Source organism: Crocodylus siamensis, chromosome 1, assembly GCF_052110815.1.
Source record: "Crocodylus siamensis isolate JL-2025a chromosome 1, ASM5211081v1, whole genome shotgun sequence".
In the NCBI taxonomy this organism is placed as follows: Eukaryota; Metazoa; Chordata; order Crocodylia; family Crocodylidae; genus Crocodylus; species Crocodylus siamensis.
The window spans coordinates 55,343,366-55,370,024 of NC_143395.1; the positions used below are offsets into that span (position 1 = coordinate 55,343,366).

The window sequence follows — 26,659 nt, forward strand, 5'->3', positions numbered from 1 at the left end:
TCAACCAAGATTCAACTAAAACGCTTTCAATTAAAGATTCATTTTTTTGATAAATGATGCAACTGACTACTTTATTTCAAAATTTCAAAAGTACAGTCTGGTATCAGGAGATACTCTGTGCATTTGTTACAGCAGTATTTCAGCTTATTAGAAAGTTCTCACATTGTATTAGCAGCTGATAATACAGAGGAGGCAGATCAGTAAGTTGTTTACTCTAAATCAAGGTAATGATGTAACAGTTACCATGGAAGTAATCTTTGTAAGCTACTCTTTGTATGCATCAGTACAGAGAATTTCATGCAGTTCATGCATTTAATTTCCAACAGCCTCAAAAACAGGTAAATCTACACTTGAAAAATAGTAACATTGCAAGAAAAAAAAAACAGTATTAAAAGGACACTTGATTGTTTTCTAGTTTAGAAATAAAAGCACAACATAAATGCAGTTAAGATATTGTGAGTTTATTTTATAAAAAGTATATGCAGAAAGTTTAATTTTATAGAATTAACTTTACATGCTGTTTACAACTTTTTCGTTAATACTTAAATATACATATTTAATTCTTAGGAAATTTGATAACAAAATGATAAATCACTTTGAGTTCTTCAAACTGCAAAAAGTTTCAAACAGGAGAACCTTTATTAAATACCAGAAACAAGAACAGTTTCAAGAATTAATCTCATCCTTAACTGATGTGGTTACTACACCTCTACCTCCTCAGCAAAAAATGTAATCACCTAGCAGTTTTAAGTTCTTAACTGTTTTAAAGAAACATGGTAAAAGGCGCTGAATACTGGTATTACTACACAAGAATATTTTTAACTTCTGCATATTAGAGAAAAGAACAGAACAAAGGCTATGACAGTCACCACAAAATTCAGGTCTAGTAAATGGGGAATATGGCATCTGATAGAAAGTGCAAACATTTATTCTTCACATATTGGGATTTCATCAGGAATACCACCAAACACTCAAGGAACTGAGTTATGTGCATATTACAGTAATGGCAATGATAATATTGACCGTATATATTAAATTGCCACATGTCTAGAAAGCAACAGAGCCAAATTTTTCAGGCAGTTTCTCTTGATATAAATTAATTAAATTTACCTAGAAAATAAAGTCTTCCTATAAAAAGCTGTAAGTTAGACTCGAATGTAATTTAAAGAAACTGAAAGTTAGCAACAGAATGGCAACATCAACCCTGAAATTCTGTCAACTGCAATCACAATTTCAAACTCAAAATCAGAAAACATTTTATGTAAAACATTCCTCAAAAAAACAGAACAAATAATTTTATACTAACTCATTTTCAATATTAGCTCTGATAATATCCTAGTATATTAATTCAGAAAACAATATTCAATTTGCCATTTTAAATCAATATCCCTATTGTTTCTCTATTTTACTGGAAGTGAGTCCTGCTTAACCTTTGGATTAAAATCCCACATAAGCATAACTTCAAAAGAGTTTGGAATTCCAGGTTTTAACCTTCAAGACAAAAATGCTGTCAATGATAATAAACAGACAGTTCATCGTCACTCATATCCGAATCATCTTCATCTACTTCACCTTCAATGACTGATTTCTTCCCTTTACAACATGACACAACTAATCCAATTAAGAAGACCTGTGAATTGAAAAATTGGTAATGTGTTACTGTTGCTTAATTAAGATGAATACAAAAGCAGTAAGTTTAAAACCAAATGACAGTACTGCTATGAAAATGATACCATGACTTAAATTATGTTAAATCATCCCATTTGCTTTAGAATGGATTTAAACCATATTACTTACTCCAATGAATGCCCAGTTCCCAAAGTAGTAAGCAGCACTGAAGAACCAAAACTTGTGAAGGAAAAGGTATGTTCGAGTAACAGTGCACTGATCTAAAAAGAAAGATAAACAGTGGTAGTCTAACAAATGGACTGAAAGTGACATCAACTGGAAGCAAATATTTTTATGGAAGACTACAATCTAGAATTACAGCTAAAAAGTGTTCTGTGAAGACTAATACAGTTCTATACCAAGAGAATCTACTATTGCACTCCAAACAGATTACTTCCTTTCATTAACAGGTATGGATACAGAAAAATGCATTTTGTGGAAAGAGCAGTTGAAAAAGAAAAAATTAGTTATACAAGGTTTTACTTTCTTACAAGCCCCAAATTGGTATAATTTAGTTATATATGTAAAAGCTATAAAGTTATATGACAAACTTTTGAAAATGTGCAATGTTTCTAGAAAAAAATCCAGAATAAGGATATTTATGGACTCAGTCCAAAGACTTGGCAAGGGCACACTACATGCAGGCAGTGCGAGACCTACCCACAACTGCAGGCTATATCTTTGACACTCCTGGCTTAAGGGAAAAACATGTCTGGTTTCCAGAGAAATTTAAGGTGTGGTACAATTGTAACCTTAACTCTAGAAAATTTTACAGTATACCCGGTGCCTTGCTTAGGAGGTGCTTGATAAGAGATCTCTGCTACCTTGTCTGGTCTCAAAATCCCTAACCACCACACAAAGTCCCCTTCCAGCAGGCATACCTCCTAGAGCAGCAGGAAGGTGGGGAAAGGGAAGGAGCACAGGCTCCTTATTGCACCGAGACCTTGGACTTTGTCCTCTACCTTCCCTGGTTCTCATGATCCTGACTTAGGGAGCTAGCATCCAGTTCCACTGCTGAGAAAGACACAACGCTTGCTGGGAGGATCAAGTGAAACCCAAGTTCCAAACAGCAGACGGACAGCTCTGTTACAGCAGCATTTACTGGGGCAAAGGTAACCCATCCATATGTTCTCTCTTTCTCCTCCATCTCCAAATAATTAAACAAGTAGCTCCTCTGTTTTCAACCACCCGCACAGCCCAGAGACTCTGTCTTCATCTCCAGGCTCTTCCTTCCAGCTGCTGACATACTGCTTGCTCACATTCTTCTCCTCAATATTCTGCTCATGTTATTTAAATTCCCTCCAGCAGCTTGTGCTTCAGCAATCTCACCTTTATTGATCATATCAACAGTCTTGAATAGTTTTGTTGATCTAAGAGGTCCATTTAGTCTGTCCCACAAGCAGATCTCTTGCTTTCTCAACTCTAACCCATCTTTACCATTGCTAGCTACACTGAAAAATGGAGGCAGGCAACATTATAAAAGCCATGTGCATTAACTGTGGCCAATTATTATTACAATAAAACCCATAGTCCATCACACCTGGCACCAGAGCTTGCAAGTCAGCCACTCTGATGTAGTTGCCTTTATGAGATGGACGTGGCCCACAGGCTGTTTGCTGAAGCCCCCTGCCTTAAGGGACCAGGATGTCTTGGAAAGATTACCACTGAGTCCAAAAGCCTACAGCAGCTGAACTAAAAGGTCTTCCTTCCATAAATGGGGCATAAGATTGAGTTGTTGCCTAGGAAACAAACTAGAGCAGCTACAGAGACTGCACTGGAGCCTACCTGGGCAGAAGTGGCAAGATCTGACAAGAACTACAAACAGTGTCACAGAGTGACCACCAGTCTGGTCACACCTTCACTGAGTCGCTTCAACATTAAATTTCATTCCCCCCTGCAAAAAAAAAGAATATTTTTCCCAATGGGAGTTTTATTTCAGAAATCCTAAACTGACAGGTTGGAGAGCTGAACTCTGCTGCTAACGTTATGAGAACTAAATGCCAGAACTAAATCTACCATTTTTTAAAAAGTATTACTAGCACCTATGTTTAGTCCAGTTTGCTTCATCTGCAGACTCCTGGAATTAGGACCATTAAAGGGCACTGACAGATATACAGCTCCACAGTCTGACTCACGGAGTTCAACATAAAACGCCATGAGTTAAATTGAATCTCGGCTGGGTTGGGAGGGTCGAGCTAATCCAGAAAGAGGCTGCATGTAATGAGGTTCATTTGTCACATGATTGGGCACTTTTTAAAGCTCTCTTCAGCCCTACATTTGTCAGCGCACGGCTGACAATTTCAGTGGCTGACTGCATGACAACAATGTCACTTCTGTCAGCGCCCAAAGAGAAAGCCCATGTTCTGTTCAAGAAAAGTGGCATTAGTCAGTAAACCTGAATCACTCTCTCGTGTGAAACAGGTGTTAGCCGTTAGTTTTTTGTTTTTTTTTTTATTTTTTTTTTAAAGAAAAATATTAAAGGAATGCCCCAAACCTGGGAGAACGTGGACAAACAATCAAGTGAAGTAGTGAGTTTAACAGGGAGCACAGACTTGCTATGGAATAGGGGACATGCAGTAACTATTCATGTACCTGCAACTATATTTCAGTAAGTGAGAGTTAAACTGAGGCAATTTAGCCTTGTTTAGTTGCTACACTTTAGCTTCCCACTTATTGGAGTAATGCAGCTACTCAGTATTAGATGTTCCATGGTACATGCCCTGAGCTCCTTTTAAAATTGATTTGATAGTTTGTCTACCCCCTTGAAAAAAAGCTCATATTTCTTTCCAAAACAGACATTTGAACAGAGATAACAGACAATCACTGTCTTCTTGAGGAATCCAACCTCTTCAGACAGCAAGCACATATCCTCTTTACACATTTTCACTCTGCTACTCAAAAGAAAAGAAATGTTGAGAAACCTAACACAACAGCATTATGAGTTATAAGTATAGACAAGGAAAGATTGAAGTCAAGAGTTTAGATTAAATGCATGGGTTAGTATTTTATCAGATTTGAGGCTATTCATTCATGTAAGCTTAGATTTGTTTATAACTGAAGCCTTGAAAATTAGAGATATAAAACAGTAACTTTCTGGTAGGGAGCAAAATTTAGAAAGCTGTGTTTTCTGGTCTCCCCCCCAACCCTTTTAATTAAAGGAACAGGATGGTTTTGGAAATTTGTCATATAGGAAAGTTGGGAGCTTTGCCGATAGAAGTCTACACAGAATTGTACTCCTCTGCCAACATTACGTGCTTTAAAAACAGTAGCAATTGGTATTATTCTTTCATGCACAAAAATTTGTTAGGATTCCAAATTCATCACCAAAACAATACAACAAAATAAGAAAACTGGAAGTATAGTGACAGTGAATTTTTGACAGTCAATTTCTTCAGCGAAGTACCAAAGAATAGCACAGAAAAGTAATATTTAATGCATAGAAAACTGAAAAAAAAAAAAAACCAAGCAAGCAAGATAAACAATGCAAGATTTTGTTAAAAAGATATGCTTAAAAAATGTTCAAAAAGGTAGATATCATATTGTTAAAATGTAACCTGACCTGTACCGACTCCTTTTCTTGTACGTCAGCCATCTTTTATAGCTACTTAGGCAAAAATAACTTGTTCTGTCACATTTCTGTTCGTATTTAAATAAAACAGTTGGCAGCTAAAATGACTGAGTTAGTTCAAGCTAGAAACAGCATATAAAGCGCTGTGAAGTGCAACTATTCTTCTCTGGAGTGGGCATAGTTCTGTGGGGCAAGTTTTCCAGTTCTCTTGTATTCCCAACCAACACCAAAAACCCTGGAGAGAAGCGCACAGGCAATTTTTATTCTTCCAGTTATTGGTAAAAGTTCTACAGCCCCTTCTGTGCATAGTAGAGGTTCTTGAACAATGAGTGCAAAAGGGTTTGAAGCCCATCTACCTAGTAATAGATGGCCTAAGTTCTAATTTTGCTTCTTTTAGGAGCTATAAAAAGCACCTACTTGCCTCTTGAGGGTCTGGGATATGTAAGCAGGGATCCTGGTTTTCTTTGATAATACGATAAATTCTTTCATTAAAAAAAAAAAAAAAAAAATGCAGATTCTGCTAGGCCCCCATCTGTGATTAAAATAAAAGGCCCTACCGGCCCTGCTGGTGCCCCTCACTGCCCCCCTGTCAGCCCCCTGGCTCTGCTGACACCCCTCATGCCCCGCCTTCCCCATCCTACCACAGCCCCCTGGGTCATGGGGTCCTGACCCCAGGTCCATAGCCTCAACCCCTGGCAGGAGGCCACAGCTACTGTAGCAGAGCAGAACCCAACTCCACCCTGCTGCAGGCTTGGGAGTCCAGCTCTCCACTGCTGTGTGCAACTTCTGAGAGCCAGGGAGGACCCACAACCCACAGATCTGTGTGCAGAACAGGTGTGCGGGCATGCACAGGCTGTGGGCTTGGGCTCTCGCCCTACCCTGGGCCCTCTACAGCCCAGCTGGCGTGACCTAGCACAGCAGGGAACAGCAGGGCCATGTGTAGAAGCTGCTTGTCACTGCAAGTTCCATGCTGCCTTGGCAATGTGCCCCCTGCACGTGTGACTGCAGTGAAGGCAGCAGTGTGGAGCTCAGAGCAACAAATGGCTTCTGTGTGGCTCTGCTGTTCTGTGCTGCGCCGGGTCATGGCCACTGGGTTGCAGAGACTCTGGGGTAGGTCAGCAGTGCAGAAGCTTCAGATCATACCTGCCCTCACCCCCACCACATGCACAGATCTGAAGGGTGCACTAGATCCCCACCCTGCCCCTTGGAAGTGTGTGCAGCATCAGGGAGCTGGCCCCACCTCCACTCCCCAGACAAGCTACCCAGTCCCAGCTCCAGCCCTGCCCAACTTCCCCCACCTACACACACATGGGCTCAATTCCTCAGCGCCGCTCCCCCCCCCCCCCCCGGCAAGAGCTGCTCTCCAGGTGCCCGCTGCCTAACCACCCTCCTCCCACTCCCTCCCAGCCCCCTGCAGGCTGGAACTCTGCCAGCCTGCAGAGAGCTCACTGCAAAACTGCAAAATCCACTGCTTCTCCAGTAAAATGAGAAATCCACGTTTGCCTCTGCTAAAAAGGTAAAATCTATGATTTACTTTGTTTTTCCATGTGAAGCAGAAAACATACTTTATCATCAGGGATTCATAACAAATAAACCAATTAACAAACTAACCATACACCCACCCACCAGTAAGATCCATAAAACAATTTTAAAGGGCACAATAGCAAGCCCACGGGAAGAAGAGTTAGGTCATACTACCAAAATTAGCAAGTTGGATGCAGATGGGAAGAGGGGTGGGAATTAACTCACAACAACTGGGATTGTTGGACCAAGGAACTGATTTTTCCCCCACCAGCTTTTACAAACACCTGAACCTTATTTACCCACTCCAAATAAAGTAGTAAATTATTAAGAGAGAAAGTGCAAGCATTATGACAGTTTAAAACAACTTTGTTTGTAATATACTACCTACCAGGATAAAAGAAATGGAGAAGAGATGTGTTAATAGCTCTCTCTTTATTTGAAAAAAGTAGAAGTCCAGCACATAAGTGGAAATACCATAGTCCCACTGCCATCTGCAGCCCTCCAGCTGCTTACCTGAATTAAGCAACAGCTAGGAAAGACTTACAGATGGTTCTCAACAGTAATCTGACCAAACAAATTACAGTAAATAATTTGGAACAGTCTGACCTTCAAAAGATATGTTAATGAAATATGACAAGTTCAACTGTTTAAGCTTTGGTTATTTTTTTTTTCTAAATTATAGACTGCTGATTTGGTGAATATTAATCACACTTTGACTGTTCTAATTAGTAAGGTTTGAAATAAATCATAAGCAAAGATTCTAAATTTTTAAGAGTTAATTTGGACATTCACATTTACTATTAAAACTCAAGGTACTCTCTCTGTCGTTGGGGAAAGGCTTTGTAAATAGCCTCTTCAATGAGAGTACAGGGGAGAGTAATGATGACATTAGTAAGAATTAAAACAATCATTTAATCAGAATGGAAGCTGAAAAAAATAAAAAACATTTAAGTATTAGACACACCCCAGACATGGGGAAAAAAAGTGGATGAAAAAAATAGTAGAACATGTTTGATCACTGCTATCTAGTTAAAATCAACAAAGATACAAAAGAAGAAACATGTTTTACAGAAACTGGATGATCGAGACCCAAGAAAAGATAGTGACAGGGTCTAATAGCAACAATAACCAGAAAAGCCAAGTGTATTTTATTTTCAGTCCACTGATGGAAATTTTTCATTCTGGCAAGGTAGCAGCCTTTAGGTTCAATTTACTGATGTTCTTAACCAAGGGCTATTTCAGAGAAGTGAATTAGCCTGTTACTTAAAGAAGATAAATTACTAAGATGGACAAGTAACTATTTTACCTTCACAAGAAACTGAAGTGACAAGAGGCAATTCTCTAAGGCTGAAAAGGAAGCCACTTCCCCATGCTTGGCTCCAATTATAGCTTTTACAGAAATACCAGGTTCTTTTGTCTTTTACAAAAATAAAATATCCTTAGGATGGGGTGGGGGACGCAAGGGAAACTTGAAGGAAAAAGGTTAATCAGATAAGATATGATTTCTTAAAACTCCTCTCCTCATCTGACAGCATAAACTTTAGAAAAGAGTAACTACGTAAAATGTTCACTATTTTTACTGCTGTTGACTGAACTGAAATGGTAAGACAACTGCCCAAGACTACAGCAACATTCACCTCTCATGAGTTCATTTTTATGATATGGCAGAAGTCTACAAAACTTGAAGAAAGGAATCCACAGATATTCTAGATTCAACATTACCGTAAGTAGCAACATTGCTGATCAATATATCAGTCAAAAAGATTATCACAAGATATTTTTGTTGCACAGTAACTCTGGTGTACTCAACCAAACATAAAAACAAATGTTTTATTAGAAATATAGATATTAAATGGACATTTTTTCTTTAGGTTCATGTCAAAAGTCATTTTACTCAACATCAGCACAGCAGATAGACAAAGAATATGTTGATTTATCATATGCCATTTTTAATCAAATATTAAAAGTCCAGTTGCCTAGCAACTAATAGCAAATTGACCAAACAATTGATTACATTCTTAATCTTAAAAGAACATCTAGTGTCATCTTTGTCATTTAAGATGCATGAATGACCAGGAAAATGTCATCCCTATGCAACACTTTGGTTCATTACACTCGTAAGTTTAAAGTGCTAGACTAACCATAACGTTTGCAAGTAGGCTTTTAAAAATAGAATTAAAAAATTACTCAAAATGCATCCTACAAAATAATAAAAGAAAAAGAAAGAAAGTGCCATCATACATTTGATATTTTTGTGGAAAAATAGACCTCTACTTTCCCTTTTCTGATTTTAATTGCAACAGAAAATCTAGAAATACGTAACTTCTCACTTATCATACCAATCAACCTGATAGTCACCTGTAATAAAGGAAAGAAAGAGCACAAGGAGGAATGGAAGAGGAAGAGACAGGCATGCAAGGAATAACTAGTTTCAAATTTAGCTGTCAAAACTCTTAAAATTGGATCTCATTTGTATTAAACTTTAAGGCACTTACACCTGCAAAACATGATCTTCTCCATGGACGTTAGTTATGATTACTTCCTTTTGTCTTTTTTAAATGCATAAAACCTTAAAAAGGATTACCAGAGGCAATTGCTTCCTTGTTTAGAACAAGCTGGATAAGTAATGCAATTTAAAAAAAAAAAAAAAAAGAAAGAGACACACAAAAACTGGTCTACTTACTTTTATACCTTGTTTATAGAAATTTGCTCAGAAGAAACTGACTTCACATAAGAACTTTTGGGCACATTTATCTAACTTTCCTCCCACCTATACATTTGGTCCAATAAAACATATCACCAAAAAGCTCTTGCTTCTCACGTATTTCCTGGATTATGGCTATAACAGTTTTCCACATTTACATGATGGTTATTTTCCAATTTCAAAAGGAGGCACATGTCACAAACCCACAATATTCTGGAGGTGTTCGTGCAATGTTATGCATGTACCTCTGAATTAGGTTTACTTATATAGGGTGTTCCATATTTTTGAGTAGCTAAAAGGAACTATGCTTAAAGTTTCTTATTTATACATGTACGTAAATTATGGTGTTTGATATGGATGTATTTCTAGCCTCTTATGTGACAGCCAGTTAAAGAGGCCTATGAGACCTCAGGACAGACCAAGGCTATTCACACCTAGAAGAATTAAAGGCTAGATAACAGGCAGCAGGAAAAATTGAGTATTAGAATTTTGAGTGCAGACTTGATGTGCAATGGCTTGACCCAGGCAAGAGAAATCACTTGAGGGAAATAATCTTCTCCCCAAATAGTATTGGATTAAAACAGGAAAAGTGGAATAATCATCTTTGTTTGAAAGGATGAAAATATTTCCCTAGTCATAAATGAGTCATAAGAGATGCATGACAGGTCAAATGGGGGGAGGGAAACTTATATGCATAATTAAATCTCCAAGAATGGACCTTGGTAGAAAACTGACAACATTGATCATACCTAGGAAACATACAGGCCTACTGTATGCGTTACTTAACGCAATTTTAAAATAGTCATGCAGAAGAAATAAACTTCATGACAAAGTGAGCTAAAAAGATTGAATCAGAAGTTAATGCCACTCAGGAAAGAGACCTTGGGGTCAGTGTAGACAGGTCTCCAAGTGTGCAGTAGCAACCAAAAGGCCAATAAAAATGTTGGGCATCATTCAAATAGGAAACAGAGATCATCAGGCCATTATACAAATCCACAGTGCACTTGCATCTTGAATACCGTGTACAGTTTTGGTCTCTGCATCTCAAAAAGGGTCTAGTAGAATTGGAAAATGTAGATAAGACCAGCCAAAAGAATACAGGGAACGGAGCCATGCCATACCAGGATAGACTAAAAAGGATAGGGCTCTTCAGTTTGGAAAGGAGAAGGCTAGTGAGGAATATGATAGAAGTCTATAAAATCATGAAGGGTGTGGACAAGAGTGAACAGGGAACAGTTATTCACCAAGTCCCAGATACTAGAATTCAGGCATGCATCTGCAAGAGCAGAGGGGAAACCCATGAGGTTCCCTTCCTCTGCAGCACGGAAACACCCCTGCCCCCTCCACCCGGAATCATCTGCAGATGGATTCCTGGAGTATACGTCTGCAAATACAGTGTGGAAAATCTTCATGAAGACAGACCAAGATCCGAAGGCGGCAGCCCGTCTTAGGGGATGTCTTCATCCCCTATCTTGTTACACTGCTGGGGACAAGCATTCAAAATGCTTGCTGCATTTGTCCCAGGATAAAACTTACCTTTTTTTTTTGTGGCAGTAGATTTTGGGCCTTGTCCTAGGACACCTGCAAGGGATGTTTGAACAGGAACTGCTCTGTCCCCAGGACAGAGAAGTTACACCTGCAAAACTGGAAATCTGTTTCTATCCTTAGAGTTTAGGACTAAGATACATGCATAAGGTAAAATGATTGTTTCAATATTTTTGCATCTTGGTCTGTATCTCAACATGTAGTTACTGATTTCTTCTGCTTGTTTTTAATACATTGGTGTTATCTTTTATAAACTTATTGTCATTGATGTATGATTTTGAGTATACAGACAGGCCTCTTCTCTAAGAAAAAAGGGGGGTGGGGGGAGTGAGAACAGAAAAGATTACAGTTTGAGCAATTACAAAGGCTGCAATTCTTCTGGCCAGGAAAATTCTCCACTGTTATAAGCTGGTAAGATCTGAGTAAGAAGGGTATGGCTGAGGTGCCACAAGTCAAGGATCTAGATTCTGGAAGATCTCAGCGATCAGACAGCAAATAGCAGCAAGAGGTTTGGAGCTGGAAGACATCCCTGAAGGTACAAGGACACCCTAGAAAAGTTACTCAAACACCTAGCTGACTCTAGGGTCAGGGTGTGTTTGTAGCACAAGTTCTCATGGTGAAATAGCAATACCACACTTACTACCATTACTTAAGTTTCAGTCCTTAAAATTATTGAATAATTTCGCTTTTCTTCTTTCAGATGCTGATGAATGCCTGCCTTCCCTGACAACATTGTTTTAAAAATTAATATAATTTCGTTTTGACAACTTGTAAGTGGGTGTATATATTTGTTCCAACAAAAATTTAATCCCTCCCAAAAGCATTCTTGAATGAATAACGAGTCTCTGCTGCCCCATCATAAGGCTTTGCATCAAATCTGTAAGCACCTGCTTGTCAAAGTTTACTATCCTTGGAATGTTCCAGGTTGCACAATCTATACTAAAGATGGGTGGGATTAGTGGTAAGCACCCAAAACCTAGAATCAATTTACAGCACTAGAGTCTTATTAGAAAATAGCAACACTATGATTTCTTGAGAGAGAGACAGGTAGAAAGTGGAAAGCAAGGAACAAGGATGAAATATTAAGTTTTCAAACTCCACTTATTGCCACTTCAAAAATTATAAAAATACATTAGTTTAAAAAAAGTATTCACAAAAGGTTAATTCCTTCTTAGTATGAAATCAGCTAAGTGGTAACTGTAAACAGGAGCATTGTATGTGCACTCCCTGCACTGTATAATTTATAGGACCTCAGTACACTTTCTTGTACCACCCAGGACTTTAAGACCATTTACTACAGGGGCAATTATTTCAGCTGGAGGGCTACTTAATGAGTTTTGGTGAGCTGTTAAGGGTTGCAAGGGTAGCCCTGCCCCTTGATAGGTGCCCCACCCCTGGTTGCCATCTTGGGACTAGAAGTCCATCCCCCGCCCCGACCTTTGCCCCGAGAAGTATTCCTTTTGGAAAGAGGGTTTGCCATCTTGGAACTGGAAAAAAACAATTTATATACTACAAAGCAAAACACTGATAATAACATACTTTAATTTCATCTTAAAATCTTTTTTTTGTCCTGATTTGTGCATGTTTGCACAGTATATATAGAGGTGATTGCATAATAGCTCAAAATAAAGTCTTACTCTTGTACATTGTGGGGGTGTGGAAGGGAGTAAGACAGTATGGGTGGGTGCTCTGTGCTGCCACCTCTGCCCTGCTGGGCAGCCCAGAGGCAGCAGTGATGGTAGCAGACATGCAGGGCAGCCTGTTGTGGGTTATGGGCCAGCTGCAGCAAGAAGTGCCTGGCAGCAGGGAGGGGGATGGACTGCTTTTCCCCTACACCAAGGAACAGTTACTTCCTAGCCACCATAGTTGCCCAGTGCAGAAGTGTCTGGAGCAGGGGGAGGGTGGGCTGGGTCAGAGTTATGTATGTGGGTCCCCACTAGTACCACAGGGCTGAGGACAGCAGTGGCAGCAGCCAGGAGGTGCCACTGCCTGGGTTGCCTAGAAAGGCAGTCCAGCTACAGAGCTGCCCCAACCCCGCTGTGTGCTCAAGAGGCAGGAAGATATGCAATGGCTAGATGGTACCTGGGCCAGGCAGAACCAAGAGATCCACCATGGACCAGACAAAGACCCTTTGGGGGCCGGATCCAGCCCAGGGACTGTAGTTTGCCTAGTCCTGGTTTACCACCTTGCATCCAACTTGTATAGTTCTCAAACCTGCCTGAAACAAAGTCCAAGGGTATTTATGCATTCAAAAAACACATGTACAAGCACACCCGCACTCTTGTTGGTATTTTTATAGCACGTAAAGAAAAATATGGTCGCATTCATACCTTACTGAACTGAGCCATAAAAAGGGGCATTCTTTTCCCCCTGATACAATGTTAACAGCTGAGCATGCAGTCAGCTGCTCTGCATAAAAATACATGAACTCTTAGTAAACAGAGAAGGAAGGACTTTATTTATATTAGTTCTGTACCTGCTTCTTTCCCACCTTTATTGAACAATTTGTTAAGTAAAGTAATCTAATCAAATACATCTTTACCTAGGTTAACTTTTAACCAATAGTGTATAATCAAATTAGGTGATTTTTTTTTTTTTTATCTACTTGTTTGATCGCAGTGTCTCACACCTCAACCTAGAAAGCCACTATAGCAGGGGTTTCCAATGCAGAGCAGTAATCCAGCCCACAGAATTATTTTTTCTGGCTCCCAAGGGAACTTCAGCAATGCTTTGGCAGTGTGGGGCTTTGCCTGCATGGCAGCAGGAGAGGCGATGGCAATGAAAAGTAGGAGGGAGAGTGGGCTAGGACCAAGAGCAGAAACTGCTTCAGCTCTGGCTCAGCAGCACAGATCAAGCTGGAAACAGCCTACACTCAGCAACTTTTTGCAGTAAACACAGCTTAATTCTGAGCCCATGCTAGAAAGCAGCACACACTAGCTCTGCTGGTGTTTTCTAGGAGGCACGATGGTTAAATATGCATTTTTGCATCCCTGATACACCAGCATTAAAAACTGCTGCTACCACTGTAAAAGGACAAACCAACTAAAAAAAACTAGTATGGAATTCGGTGCATCACAGTGGCGCTATGCAGGAAAATATGTTGTAAATAAAGTACTTTTTTAAACTACTAATCCTGCATACTTCATTTGTTTTCCAGGAATCAAGCAGAATCCTCCCCTTTTGCATAAAAATATAATTTCAGCAGGCCAAACCACAAATTATACCAAGGCAAATCAGTTGGTTTTGGATTACACCCTGCATTGGATGGTTATCAACCTTTTAGATAGATACAGAAGATAGCAACAGTTTCTCCTCACAGCAAACTTTATTCAACAGCTTATTGCAGCAAGTCTAGATTGCACTTTTACAAGCAGGCAACAAATTAATGACCAAAAAGGATTGTTGGGCTGGGGTTAGGACAGAAAAGTGCTCAGTTCTAGATGGTGGAACCTGTGGAACACCTACCTATGCAGACTGCTGCTGGGTGCCAAGCACCTGATTAGTGGCTTTATGGACTTCAGGCTTCATCTGAACCATCTAGAACCAAGCACTGTGCAGCATGGGAGAAAGGGAATGAAGGTAGAGAAGTAGTAGGATTACTATGGGTAGACAGTGTGGAATCTTAGCTTTGGACAGAAGCTGTGAAAATGGTTCTCACAGTTTGAATTCTTTTTGAAATTAAGTACATTCACATTATGGTAGAAGATGGAACAGCTTTTTGAGATTAAAAAGACAATGTTAAGACCATGTCTAACTTCCAGGAAACATCTTGATTGGAGAGGAGAGGAAAAAGTTGTCCCCAGAGGGGCAGAAACAACCAATTTCCTGAATTTAAAAACCTATTTCAATATGGACATTCTTTGGGGTGGGGGAGAAATCTTTCTAGTGACAGCCCACAAGCATGTACCATCATACAGGCTTCATCTTGGACTTCCAATTCAAATGGAATTTGGTAGCCAAGTCCAAAATATCAGAGTGCAGAAGCAAGTTCTGTGCTTTAAAAAAATAAAAGAAGTACAAGTATAAAAATATCGCCCCAAGGGAATGTAAGGAAAAATCCATACCTTCTTGGGTATAGGTCTTAAAGTACAGTGTACAGGAAGCTTCAAGCTGGTAGTTTTTTTACTGTCCAAGTGATAAAACACTGCAAATTTCTGGTGACATTAAATGAGGTAAGATTTACTGCTCGCCTTGTCTAACTTCCTTAAAAACAACAACACTTGTGAACCTTGAGTAACCCAACAAAATGTAAACACACATGATACCAGACCTGGAACATGTTTTGATAAAGTGGGAGCTCCAAAGGGATGCTACTAGTTTGAAAAAAAAATTCTATCCATCCATACTAAAGATGCAGGTAAAATTTTGACCATTTAATATACCTCTGAACTCTCTATATTTAGTACTGCCTAGAAAGACTCAAAAATGAGCACCATGTGTTTACTTCACATACGTACATGGAATCTACAGAATGTCAGATACTTTGTGTGCTCCCTCCCCGCTCCCAACTGGTACTTCCTAATATCGAAACAGTAATTGCTCTGCATAATCACTAGAGGGAAGCAGACAGATCTGCAAGTTATATTTTTAGGCAATTTTTTTTCACCCCATTTACAGTCAGAATCTTCTAGACATATTAATGAGTTTTATCAGGAGAAACTGAAGTCTTTAGCCAGGAATTCTAAGAGATAGCAAGATACCTTATTTTTATTATGCATGATTATGCATAATCATTTATTTATTTTTAAAAATAAATTATAAATATAATTTTTATATTTTTATTTATTTTTTACTTATTTTTATGCATACCTTATTTTTATTATGCATGATACCACATCATATATAGCTGTATTTCCCTTAAGTACGAAGAGGAAGTTCGGGCTCAACCTTCTCATGTAATGGCCTAGAAAGGACTTAAAGAAAATAAATGCCTTCTGATGTTAAATATTAGAAAGGACATTAGTGCCTACATAAATCATACCATCATAAAAATATATAGCTACCCTGCTGTTACCTATATAGTCCTCTGGAAGAAGTCCTGGAATGACCTTGGATTTCATGTTTCTGCATAAATAATTTGATATTTAGATAAATGATACAGAAGGCATCTTCACAGCATACTCCTGAATATAATTTTGCAGAGTGGCAATGACAGCTGCTTCACAGCTGCTGAAAGTGTGCCATCAAGACCAGTCAATGGGATTAAGTGTTTCAGTGGCATTTTCTTTTTATACATGACAAAGCCATTTTTCCATTATTTGTTCCTAGCTGTATCTTCTGTTATCCAGTAGTCTCCACACTAAAATTAGGTTCTTGTGTGGTTTATCTGATGCCCCTCCTCAACAAATGTCTGTAATATTCTTTTGTTTTATATAGAATCATAGAAATTCAGAGTTGGAAGGGACCTCTGCACGCATGTACAATTCCATAGTCCAGATTCAATCAACTATGAAAGCCAGACCTGCCCTGCTGTTTCTTTTCTAGCTACCCTGGCCAAATGTATTTACTACTCAACTATTTTTGCAGTTCTTATAGCTTGCAACTTCACAACTCTAGTTGCCTTTCCCCATCAACTGTCAACTAAGTTAGCACTAATTTATCACTACTTTTGTTTCTGGTCTTTAGCAATGACCTAAGTATTCTGAAACTTAAAATATTAACCTGAAAAATTTAGCTTTTGTGATGAAGCATACCATCTTACATAATGCTTCAAGAGAAAGTTGTTGAAAAGCTTTACAGAAGAGCTACATACAATGCCAGACCTGGCACACGTTTTGATCAAGTGGGAGCTTCAAAGATACCACTGGTTTGAAAAAAAAAAATCGTAAGTGTTCTGCCTTTAAAATAAGGAATTCTGATAGAAGAAGTAGATAGTTATTATTTTAGGTATCAGACTAAAAACTCTCTCTCACTAGGAGGGTAAGCAAAGTACAGGAACAGGTTACCCAGAAAGACTTGTGGAATCCCCATCCTTGGAGGTTTTTAAGACCTGGCTAAACAAAGCCTTGGTTGTGATGATCTAGTTGGGGATGGTCTTGCTTTGAGTAGGGAGTTGGACTAGATGATCAAGAGGACACTTCCAGCCTTAATTTAAGATTCTCAATAGCTCTGAAACAGTACAATTTTTAAACTGGTAGGACCCAAGTCTGCACAGTACATAGCTGAAACATTAAAAGTAGTGTTTTTGTTTACGTGTTCTTTCCCAACCTGAATATCCTGAGTTCCAGGATGATAAACTATTACCATAATAGCTGAATTTTAAAATTAAATTCAGGAAGCTGGCAGATAGATGAAATTGGTGTTTTGGGCCATCTCTACAAAAGGAGAGATCAACTGAAACCGAAATTAAAAAAAACAAAAAAAAAACAAAAACAAAAACCACCCACAGGTGCCCGAACCTGAACCAGATCGAGTCAATAGAAGTCTGTCCATTTTCTTCAAGAAACTTTGGAAACATGCCAGAGAGAAATATCAGGTATACTTGTGAGGAGCCAGAAAGATGGAAGTCAGCAGCTGTTGAGACACTGGGAGACTGGCAGGCTGCCCATGAATTGGGAAACCTAGAAGTCTGCCAGCGAGCCAGAGAGAAAGGCAAGTTAGATGGAAAAGCAAGCAGGTTTTTGTGGGAAATCAGTGAAAATTACAACCAAATCAAGTAGAAGAATCATTCCCACAGGACTTTAGTTGCAATGACTCTGCTTTTTCAAAAGGAAAAAACTGTATTCTACAGGAAAGTTTCAGGGCACTTTAGAGTACCAATTTTGCTAGCTATTAATTAGAATGACCAAACTACAATTTAAGCCAATTCTAGCTCTCTGTTGAAGTTACTGCCAAACTTTTCAGCAAGAAATTAACTGGAGTAGCCAGGAAGGAACTAAACTACTAACAGAAAGGGAAGATGCTAAGGAAGAAAATGTGATCATTTCAAACTCAGTTTGTCATGAACAAATTGAAGCAACATGACAACAAAGTGTGAAAGTCTCTTTTCCTGTTTTTTATCTGCTTATTTACCAATAAGATCACTGTGAATAACAAAAACTGGAAACTGATGAGGAGAAATTTGATACAATTGGTATCCATTGAAACTTGATGGGATAGTTCACATAACTAGAATGTTAATATTACTGAGTATAAATCAGTTTAGGAAGCACAGAGCTAGTAAAGATAGATGTGTGGCACATGGATAGATGACATACTATCTGCTATTGACAGCAGAGACCAAGTAACTGACCTAAAGAACTTTAAGAGATTGGGTATCCAGTACAAACCAAATGGAACAAAAACCAAAAAATTAAAGTTTATCCTTAAACACATCTGATGCATAGAGAATTGGCCTATTACTGAGAATTTCCTTTTACTAAACATGCAGAGCTCATGCAGACAGTAATAAACAGTTTCTTAAGAATGGTGTTATACAGTCTTCTACGAGATGGATCAAGAAATCTTGCACTGAAGGAGTGAAGTAGTTCTAAGGTCTGTGCAATGAACTGGAAATAAAAAAAAGGTCACCACAGACACCACGCACTGATAAGCACTTGGATATATGTGAAAGGAAGTACCAGTAATAGTGCTATTTTAGTTCTGTATACAGCAGTGGTGATACTAATACTAGAAAACTGGACACCTTAACTGGGACCCCCAGTAAAATAATTGGAGAAAGTACAGAAGAGCACCACAAAGAAAAGTTATCTTAGGGGATAGGGGAAAGCTCTCTTTCCTCTGATTGATTTAGAAAGCTAAATCCTTTCAGTCCATCAAAAAGCAGACTGTAAGGTGACCCAATTATAGCATTTAAGTATCCTAAAAAGGAGAAATACACCAGAGACTAACACTCTTCAGCTTAGTGTAAAGAAATAGGCACAACAAGAACCAATGGCTGAAGTCACATAAAATCAAAAATAAGAAAAAACGTTAACGGTGGCAATAGATGACTGAAAAAAACCACTAAGGGAAGTAGCTGATTCTCCATTGCTTGGAGTTGTCAAATAAGAGTCTAGATGCCTTCTGGGAGTATGCCTGTAAGACAAAAAGCTAGAGAGCTCCATACAAGAAGATGTAGACCATTAAATGTGACATACAATATGCAGGAGGTCAGACTGGATTGAATAATGTCTTTTGAGCTTAAGCTTCTGATCCAGCCATAGGTTCATATAAAAAAGTCCAATTAGAGGCCAACATATAAATGCTGGAGCTTTTCCTAGTTACTTTTAAAAGAAGAAGGAAAAAAAAAAAAAGTCTCATCAGAAGTGAGAAATTATTCTTCTTGAGGGCCTCAATACTGGTTAGCTTCAAAAAACAATGTACTCAAGATGAACATAGGTAGACAATATTCTTTGGGTAGATGTGATATCTTTTATTAGACTAGCTAAATTAGTTGGAAAAAATTGTTCTTTCCAAGCTTTCAGGCACGAACACCCTTCTTCAGGACATACAGAGAGTCTGTTGGTGCTGTGTGCTCTAAGGAAATATCAGATTACATCGAATCCATCCTAAAACCTCCTATCACCCAAAGACCGAGTTTTGTCCAAGACACAACAGACTTTCTACGAAAACTTAAAGACATAGACCACCTTGCCAGCAATACCCTCTGAGGCACCATGGATGTTACCAGCTTATACATCAATATTCCCAACCACGATGGCATCCAAGCCTGCCTTACATATCTAGAGAAGCAAGATTACAATTCAGAGTACAGACCTACAGAAATTACTGAATTTATACACTTCATCCTCACATAACTTCAGGTTTCAATAATCAACTTTCTCCAGACTGTGGGCACATTGATGGGCACAAAAATGGCACCACAATATGCCACCCCTTTTTTTGGCCAACTGGAAGAAGAATTCCTTAAGAACTGCACCAAACCCAGCAAGGTATACCCAAGGTGGACTGAAAACCTGCAGCCTCCGATTGAACGCGTGATGGGGAAAAAAAAACAAAACAAAAATCAATAACCGTTATGCCAACATCAGACTCTCTTGAATACTCCAGCACCAACATTTCCTTTTATCCTATAAATCAAATATCCAGAAAGGTAAAGTACAAGCCACCATATACAAGAAACCCATGGACCAACATACATGTGTACACAGAACAAGCAATCACCCTACACACACCAAGAAAGATGCAATATACAGCCAAGTCCTCTTATATCAGTGGACTTGCACTGAGAATACCCACAGTCGTCACTCTGCAAGTCTCAAAAGGACTTTCAAGCAACAAGGATATTCCTCCAGAGAGATGGACTGCACTTTTGAAAAAGGCACCTGGATACCATGTGAAGAAAAGGCTGCAGTACAAAAAGAAAATCCCCATGAATTGCACACTGTTGGTTATGACATACCAGCCTTCCCTGAACCTGTACAGAAAATCTTCAAACAATTGCAACCCATACTACAAGATGACCCAATTCTCAAAGACATCTTTCCAGAACCACCCATCCTAGCCTTTAAACAAGCACCTAACTTCACCAACCTCATCATTAGAAGCAAAATTTCCTAAGGCCTAAAGCACACCAAATGGATCCAGATCATGCTGGGACAAAAAATGTAAAACCTGCCATCACAGCTCCACCACTCCCACAATAACTATATCCCACAACAGAACCATCACCATTCCTGGATCTTATATTACATTTTTGGAGGTGCAGGTGCAACTCTCATCCACTGCACTAAATGCCGTGATAAAAATTATGTAGAAAAAACAAACAAACAACTGCATACCAGAATGAACACACACACACAAAAATCAAAAGACAAAAATCCCCAATTACCTGTGGGGGCACACTTCTCACAAGACACCTACCCTCTCCATTCTAATCCTCAAAGGGAATTTGGAGAACACCTTTTGTAGACAAGCCTATGAACTTCACTTCATCCATCAGATATAAAAGAGCATGAACTAAATAAATATAGACATTGGATTTATGGCACATTATCACCTGCCTGCCAACTGATAACGCCAGGTAACCTGTCTGCATTTTACCAGCTACATTCTATCACCAGTTCAACAATCCCCTTCCTCCCACGCCATTTGTCTTACACCTATTGTCTCCCATTCCCTTTGATCCCCATTGCTATGCATTTGCATTTTCACAGTCCTGGATTTTGCATATTGGCTTCTATTCTACCCAGGAGAGCACACAACACACCAAGACTCTTTGTCTAAAGAAGGGTGTGTTTGTGCCCAAAGCTTGCAAAGAACAATTTTGTCAACTATTTAGTTGGTCTAATAAAAGATATCACATCTACCCAAAGAACCTTGCTTGCCTATGTCCTCACACTAACACGGCTACAACCAACAACCCAATATGGACCTAGATACTCTGCAAACATAAGTAACCAGTGTAAGTTGCAATAATACTGTGAAATCCCCCTGTTCCCCTCCCTTCTCAAGTCAGCATCCTGATACCAGAGTAAGAAATGCTGTATTGCCTTGGCCTGATCTCCTTACACAGCTTAGTCAACTTGGAACAAGGTATAAAATTTTTTCCTTTTCAAAAAAAAAGTTACCTTTGTCACAGATCAAAGTCTTTGATTTCAGATGCCGATGGCAAAAGGTCAAATGACAAAAGGTCAGAAGCTAACACCACAAACTGTGGTTGTAATTTATACCTCTGTATTAACAGTGTTGCATATACACACCCCTATCTGTGCCACATTTCAAATCACTTGAGTTCCCACACGAGAGAGAGAGAGAGAGAGAGAGACTGGCCTTGACAGTTCAGCATGAGAGATATCGGTACCCATAGTGACCAGATAAAAATGAAACTACTTTAGTAAAGTTGTAAAATTAAATATACTACGCGCGCCATCCTGTAACCAAACAGAACCAGTACCACCCAAGTAAAAATAACCCCCCTTTTTTATGAAGCCTGAGCAAACATAGAAAGCACAAGTGCCAACTCATTAATTATTTATAATTGGCGTATAGCAATTGGTCACCTGTGAAAAGTATAACTTTGAAAGAACTTCCGCCCAAACCAGAGAACAGAGGAGAGAGAGCAGAGAACGGACAACTGTGTATAGACTCAAGGAAAACAGATTGTGCACAACGAATGTTATCTCTTCCGCCTACGTTATCTTTTTGGCGTATCCCCGTCTTGTCTTACCGGTCCGTTTATCTATCTTTGACGTTATCTTTCTTATCAAGAGCTCTTAGTAATCTGCAGACTGCAACGGCTTATATAAATCGCTCGGAAGCAACTCTTACCCACCCTGTAAATGCTGGGTAACATGATATCTGCATGCTGTAACTAAATCAATCAGCTCCACTGCCTACACTCTAGCCATCAGAAGCGTAAGTAAGATAAATCTTTTGTGAAACCATCATGCTGTGTTTAAATCATACTGACTCCTGCTTACCGTTATCACCCACCTGCCTGGTCATAAATCCCCCTCCTCGTGCCAAGCCGGTCGTGCCGTCCCAGGCTCGCAGGTCAAGGGTGCACCGGTGTTATGGGGCGTGACAACCTTGAAACTTCTTTTTTATTGCTAACATTTCAAAGCAAATCTCCCTTGTCACTAACCATCCTTATGTCTGGTCTTTTTAGTTATTTGTCTTCCATTAGAATTCTTACTTGATATACAAGTGGAAAAGGAGAAACCTTGTCTTGAACGTATTTGTGTGAAGAACCAGTTCAAATGTTTCCTTTTCAGAACTAATCTGGCACCTACATATGCTCTGGGGTGAACGGCGTGCGCGCGTGTGTGCACGTGCGCGCAGGTGACATTTTAAATTAGAGCTGCGCTTAGGAGCCATTCTAGTTAAAACTCACGCAGTGTCTCATGTATTCAGAATACTGGGTTTCAAAATGGCAGCAGGGGCACTTAAATTAAAGCCTATTAGACTTAAATGACCTTAAACAAACTTTAGTTAAAGCACCCCCCTGTGCCATTTTGAAACACAGGGATACTGAATACACAAGACGCTGCAGCATGGTGCAGTGTGCCAATTACAATGCTCCAGACTCAACCAAGTCTGCTCTAATATGTTCCCATCAGGACATGTCAGAGCACATGTACAAATGCCCATCCTTCTTCCTCAAGGTTCTTTCCCATGTAGCAAGGATGGAAACCTTGATTCTCCTAACAATTTATTAGAACTCCACATTGTGTCCGTTATATTCTGTCCCTGCAGAGAGGCATTCAATATACACTAAAGAACAATGAAGTATTTATTTGGCAAGGAAAGAGCTACATTCAGCAATAAAAACACTTGCCATCCCTGGGCTTATTATGGGGGTGCTTCAGCTCAAACAGAAAAGGATCAGATCATGATGTTGAACACCTTTTCTTTAAACAGTGTAGTAAAAGGTATGCATTGATAGTTTTGTTTTTAATTAACTAGTACTTGACTTTCATAACATCATTAAATATCTTTTCATTCCTTCCTTGCTGCCAAAGCTTCCCATTGGATTGAATAGTGTCTCGGGGTACAAACTTGATTGCAAGTCACAAAGTCATACTGTTTTCCTGTTAGTTCAGGATCACTGAAATATAAATACAGCAACACCAATCCAACCTAAATACACCAGACTTTCAGGTAGGATTTTTCCACCCCCCACAAAAAGGAAACAGCTTAGGTTTTACATATGGATCCTTCTCATTCAGACTGAAAAAGTTTCAAACAGGTTGGACAAAAGATGTGTAGCTTCATTTGGTTGGAGGAAATGTAGCAGCTCTTCTGAGTAGATGCTCTTAAACATCAGCAGCCCTGGAACAAATTCATAAGCTGACTGCTTCACAGAAGAGAGAAACATCGGGCTCCAGAACAATGCCAGGCATTTTAATTAGCAAGCCATGCTAATTAAACCCACCTATGCCTCACGTGTAATGTGCCAGCATATCCTTGTGCTGAAAAAAGTGGTGGTGCGGCACTTTGAACTAAAACTTATCGAATGTGTTTTATTTCAAAGTGCCCTACCGCCACTTTTTCAGCACAGGGATGCTAATACACATGACACAGAAGGCTGCCAGAAAGCATCAATTTCTGTGCATCAATTCTCCAGCAGACTATGTTAAATCAAGTCTGTTCCAATGCACTGCATTTCCAATGCGTTGGAGCAGTCTCCGCACACATCTATAGGAGCCCATTTTGACTTTCAACACTGCACTGATAACATTGAGAAAGGGCACTTTGTTTTCTCAATTATGAGGCTTGATAGCTTTTACTAAATATAGAGAAGACGAGAATAATTTAGAGCTTTTACACTGATAGACCTGACATTAAAAAGAACAGCTGGATTTCATAATAAACTATAGGTTTCTTCCAAAAAATAAAAGTACTCGTTCTCTATATGCTCTCTTCTTTCAAGAGGAACTATGCATGTCTGAGAGTCCTTTGCTACTTCAACACCCTTGAAGTACTGTGGTACCTGAGAAGAGAACATTCTGATGTGTGGTGTGGTTCATATCCATCAGACAATAGTTGAGATACTGATCCACAGAAAAGGGAAGAAAGGGAGGACAGTTGCAATTATCTTGCTGCTTGACTCCATGGAACAGGGCAGGGAAAGTGCACTTAACTTCCTCTTTGATGTAAAATAGAAGAGCAAGAAGTGACTAAGGACAGATGACTAGCAGTATGGCACAGAGGATAGAAAAAATAAAAATCTGCCAAGAACCTGGACATGAAAGAAAAGTGTCAGATTCAATGGCCAGCGCATTATAGAACACATACAGACTTGATCAAGATGAATGGCACCATTCACATCTCTTAGAGCTATCCTATGCGCTTGCAGATGTACGTAGGTATCATGGCTTCCTTTATATTTAGTTCAGTTTTGATTTTTTAAATTAGCTATGAGGATGAGAGCCAAATATCACTGTTTTTGTTTTAACATACAGCATGAAAGACGGAAAAACTATAACTGTCATCTGTTATAAACTTTTCTCCAGAATCTCAAGTAACTGGGAATTGTTTATTTTAAAAAAGGTAGAAGTTGAAGTTGAATCTCCAGTCTTCGAATACTCCAAAGTTGCATTTTTAACCTACATCCCAGAAATATATTGATAAAAGTACTGGTATCAAATGAAGAATATGAAGACAAGTGTATAAATATGCAGAATTAGAGCATCATGCTGTTCAGAAGACCCATTTAAAGTTTAACAAGTTAAACTAATGGTGTGTTGTGTTGTTTATATCGTTTACATGCAATTCATAGTATATTGTATAATTTGCAGTAGGTATTCATGCTTATTATCTTGTAAAAGAGCATTATGCAGTGGATGTCAAGAACTGACAAAAGTACAAAGGGAAGTTTCCTATGATGTCCCTTAGAGTATCTAGAAAAAACAGACAAAAAAACCCCAACCCCTCCCCACCAAACCCTTAGGTCTATGCTATACTAAGCTAAAAGAAATTTGAAGTCAAGATGGACTGAAAAGCTCTGCAGGATGTACTTTCAAGGCATGATCTCTCTCCCACTCCTCCCAACCCCAAGCAAAAAAGTGAGGGTAGAGTCCGAACTAAATCATCATAACTTTCGGTTCATGGAACATGATAGACAGCTGGGGGCCTCTGTTCTTACCAGTGACTGTCCTACTCGTGTATTTGTAGACTCAACTAACTGACTAGATCCTAATGAAAAGCATATTGCTTCATTTCTAGGTGTGAATTGATCTTGTGGTTGGGAATACAGCTGAGCTGTCAACAACTCCTCACCCATTGTGGAGAAGTTTTATTAATGACTGTGATGCTACAAGAGACAGTGTGGTAAGATGGTGTCCATTCCTGCTTTTGCAAAGACAGAACCAAAAGGCAGCTGCAGGGAGACTGGGTTACTAAGAGATAGTAATTACCCTTTTGCAGTACTTACTCTTGTTAATTTTTCTTATGAAGGAAAATAAACATGAATAAGATAAGTAGTGCTATATTGGATCAGACCAGTGTTCCATCTAGCCTAGTATTTTGCCTGACAGTGGCAGAAATGGATGCTATAAAAAGGAGAGCTTTGAATTGGATGCCCTTAGAATAATCTATTCTTATTCACTATTCTCCCTGGTACCCATCATTATTGGTTTAGGGATGCCAGAGAAAATCTCCAACGACTCTGTTCTACAGTCATTAACAGATCCATCATCCATGAATGTATCCAGTCCCTTCCCTCAACAGCTGCAAGGAAGTTTTTAAACTTATTTAAAAAACAGATTCCATATTTCTTTGTGAATATACACATCAGAGATTAAGTTAAAAATTTTGGAGTGGGAGGGGATCCCACTTGCTTTACTCCCACAGCAGAAAGAACCCAAGTATCCTGGTTCCCAGCCCCACCCTGCTAACTCATGTACCCCAGTCCCTTTGCAGGCCTGGGTGTGAAACCCAGATGCCCAGGCTCTCAGTCCAACCCATTAATGTATCTAGCCATGGATGACGGATCTAGTCCTACTATTCACATCAAGAATGGATGATGCAGTCATGAAATGAGTTGTTACATAATTATCTGGAGACAATCCAGAATAAATATCCAGTCAGAAAAAACTGTAGCATTGAAACCACCTCCTAGAATTGATGGCACCAATATAAACATGAAGATATAATAAAATATGGGAAATGTCCCCAGCAATCTTCCACAATAAGACACTAAATGAAAGAGGGTGGTGGTGATTGCTTACATTTATTGCAGATGATAAATCCCAGAATGCTTAAAT

At 39.1% G+C, this 26,659-nt stretch overlaps 1 protein-coding gene across 3 annotated transcripts in view; it reads right to left on the reverse strand.

The window, feature by feature from the left end:
- Positions 1-440: 440 nt before the first annotated feature.
- LMBRD1 (LMBR1 domain containing 1) overlaps positions 441-26,659 on the reverse strand; it is a 211,592-nt gene continuing 185,373 nt past the window's right edge. For all 3 annotated transcript variants that reach the window (XM_090034614.1, XM_090034620.1, XM_090034608.1), the window contains exons 15-16: positions 1,798-1,889; positions 441-1,630 (exon numbers count right to left, since the gene is read on the reverse strand). In XM_090034614.1, the coding sequence (XP_089890740.1) occupies positions 1,511-1,630; positions 1,798-1,889 (212 nt within the window). In that variant the 3' untranslated portion in view covers positions 441-1,510. The remainder of the gene's footprint in view (positions 1,631-1,797; positions 1,890-26,659) is intronic.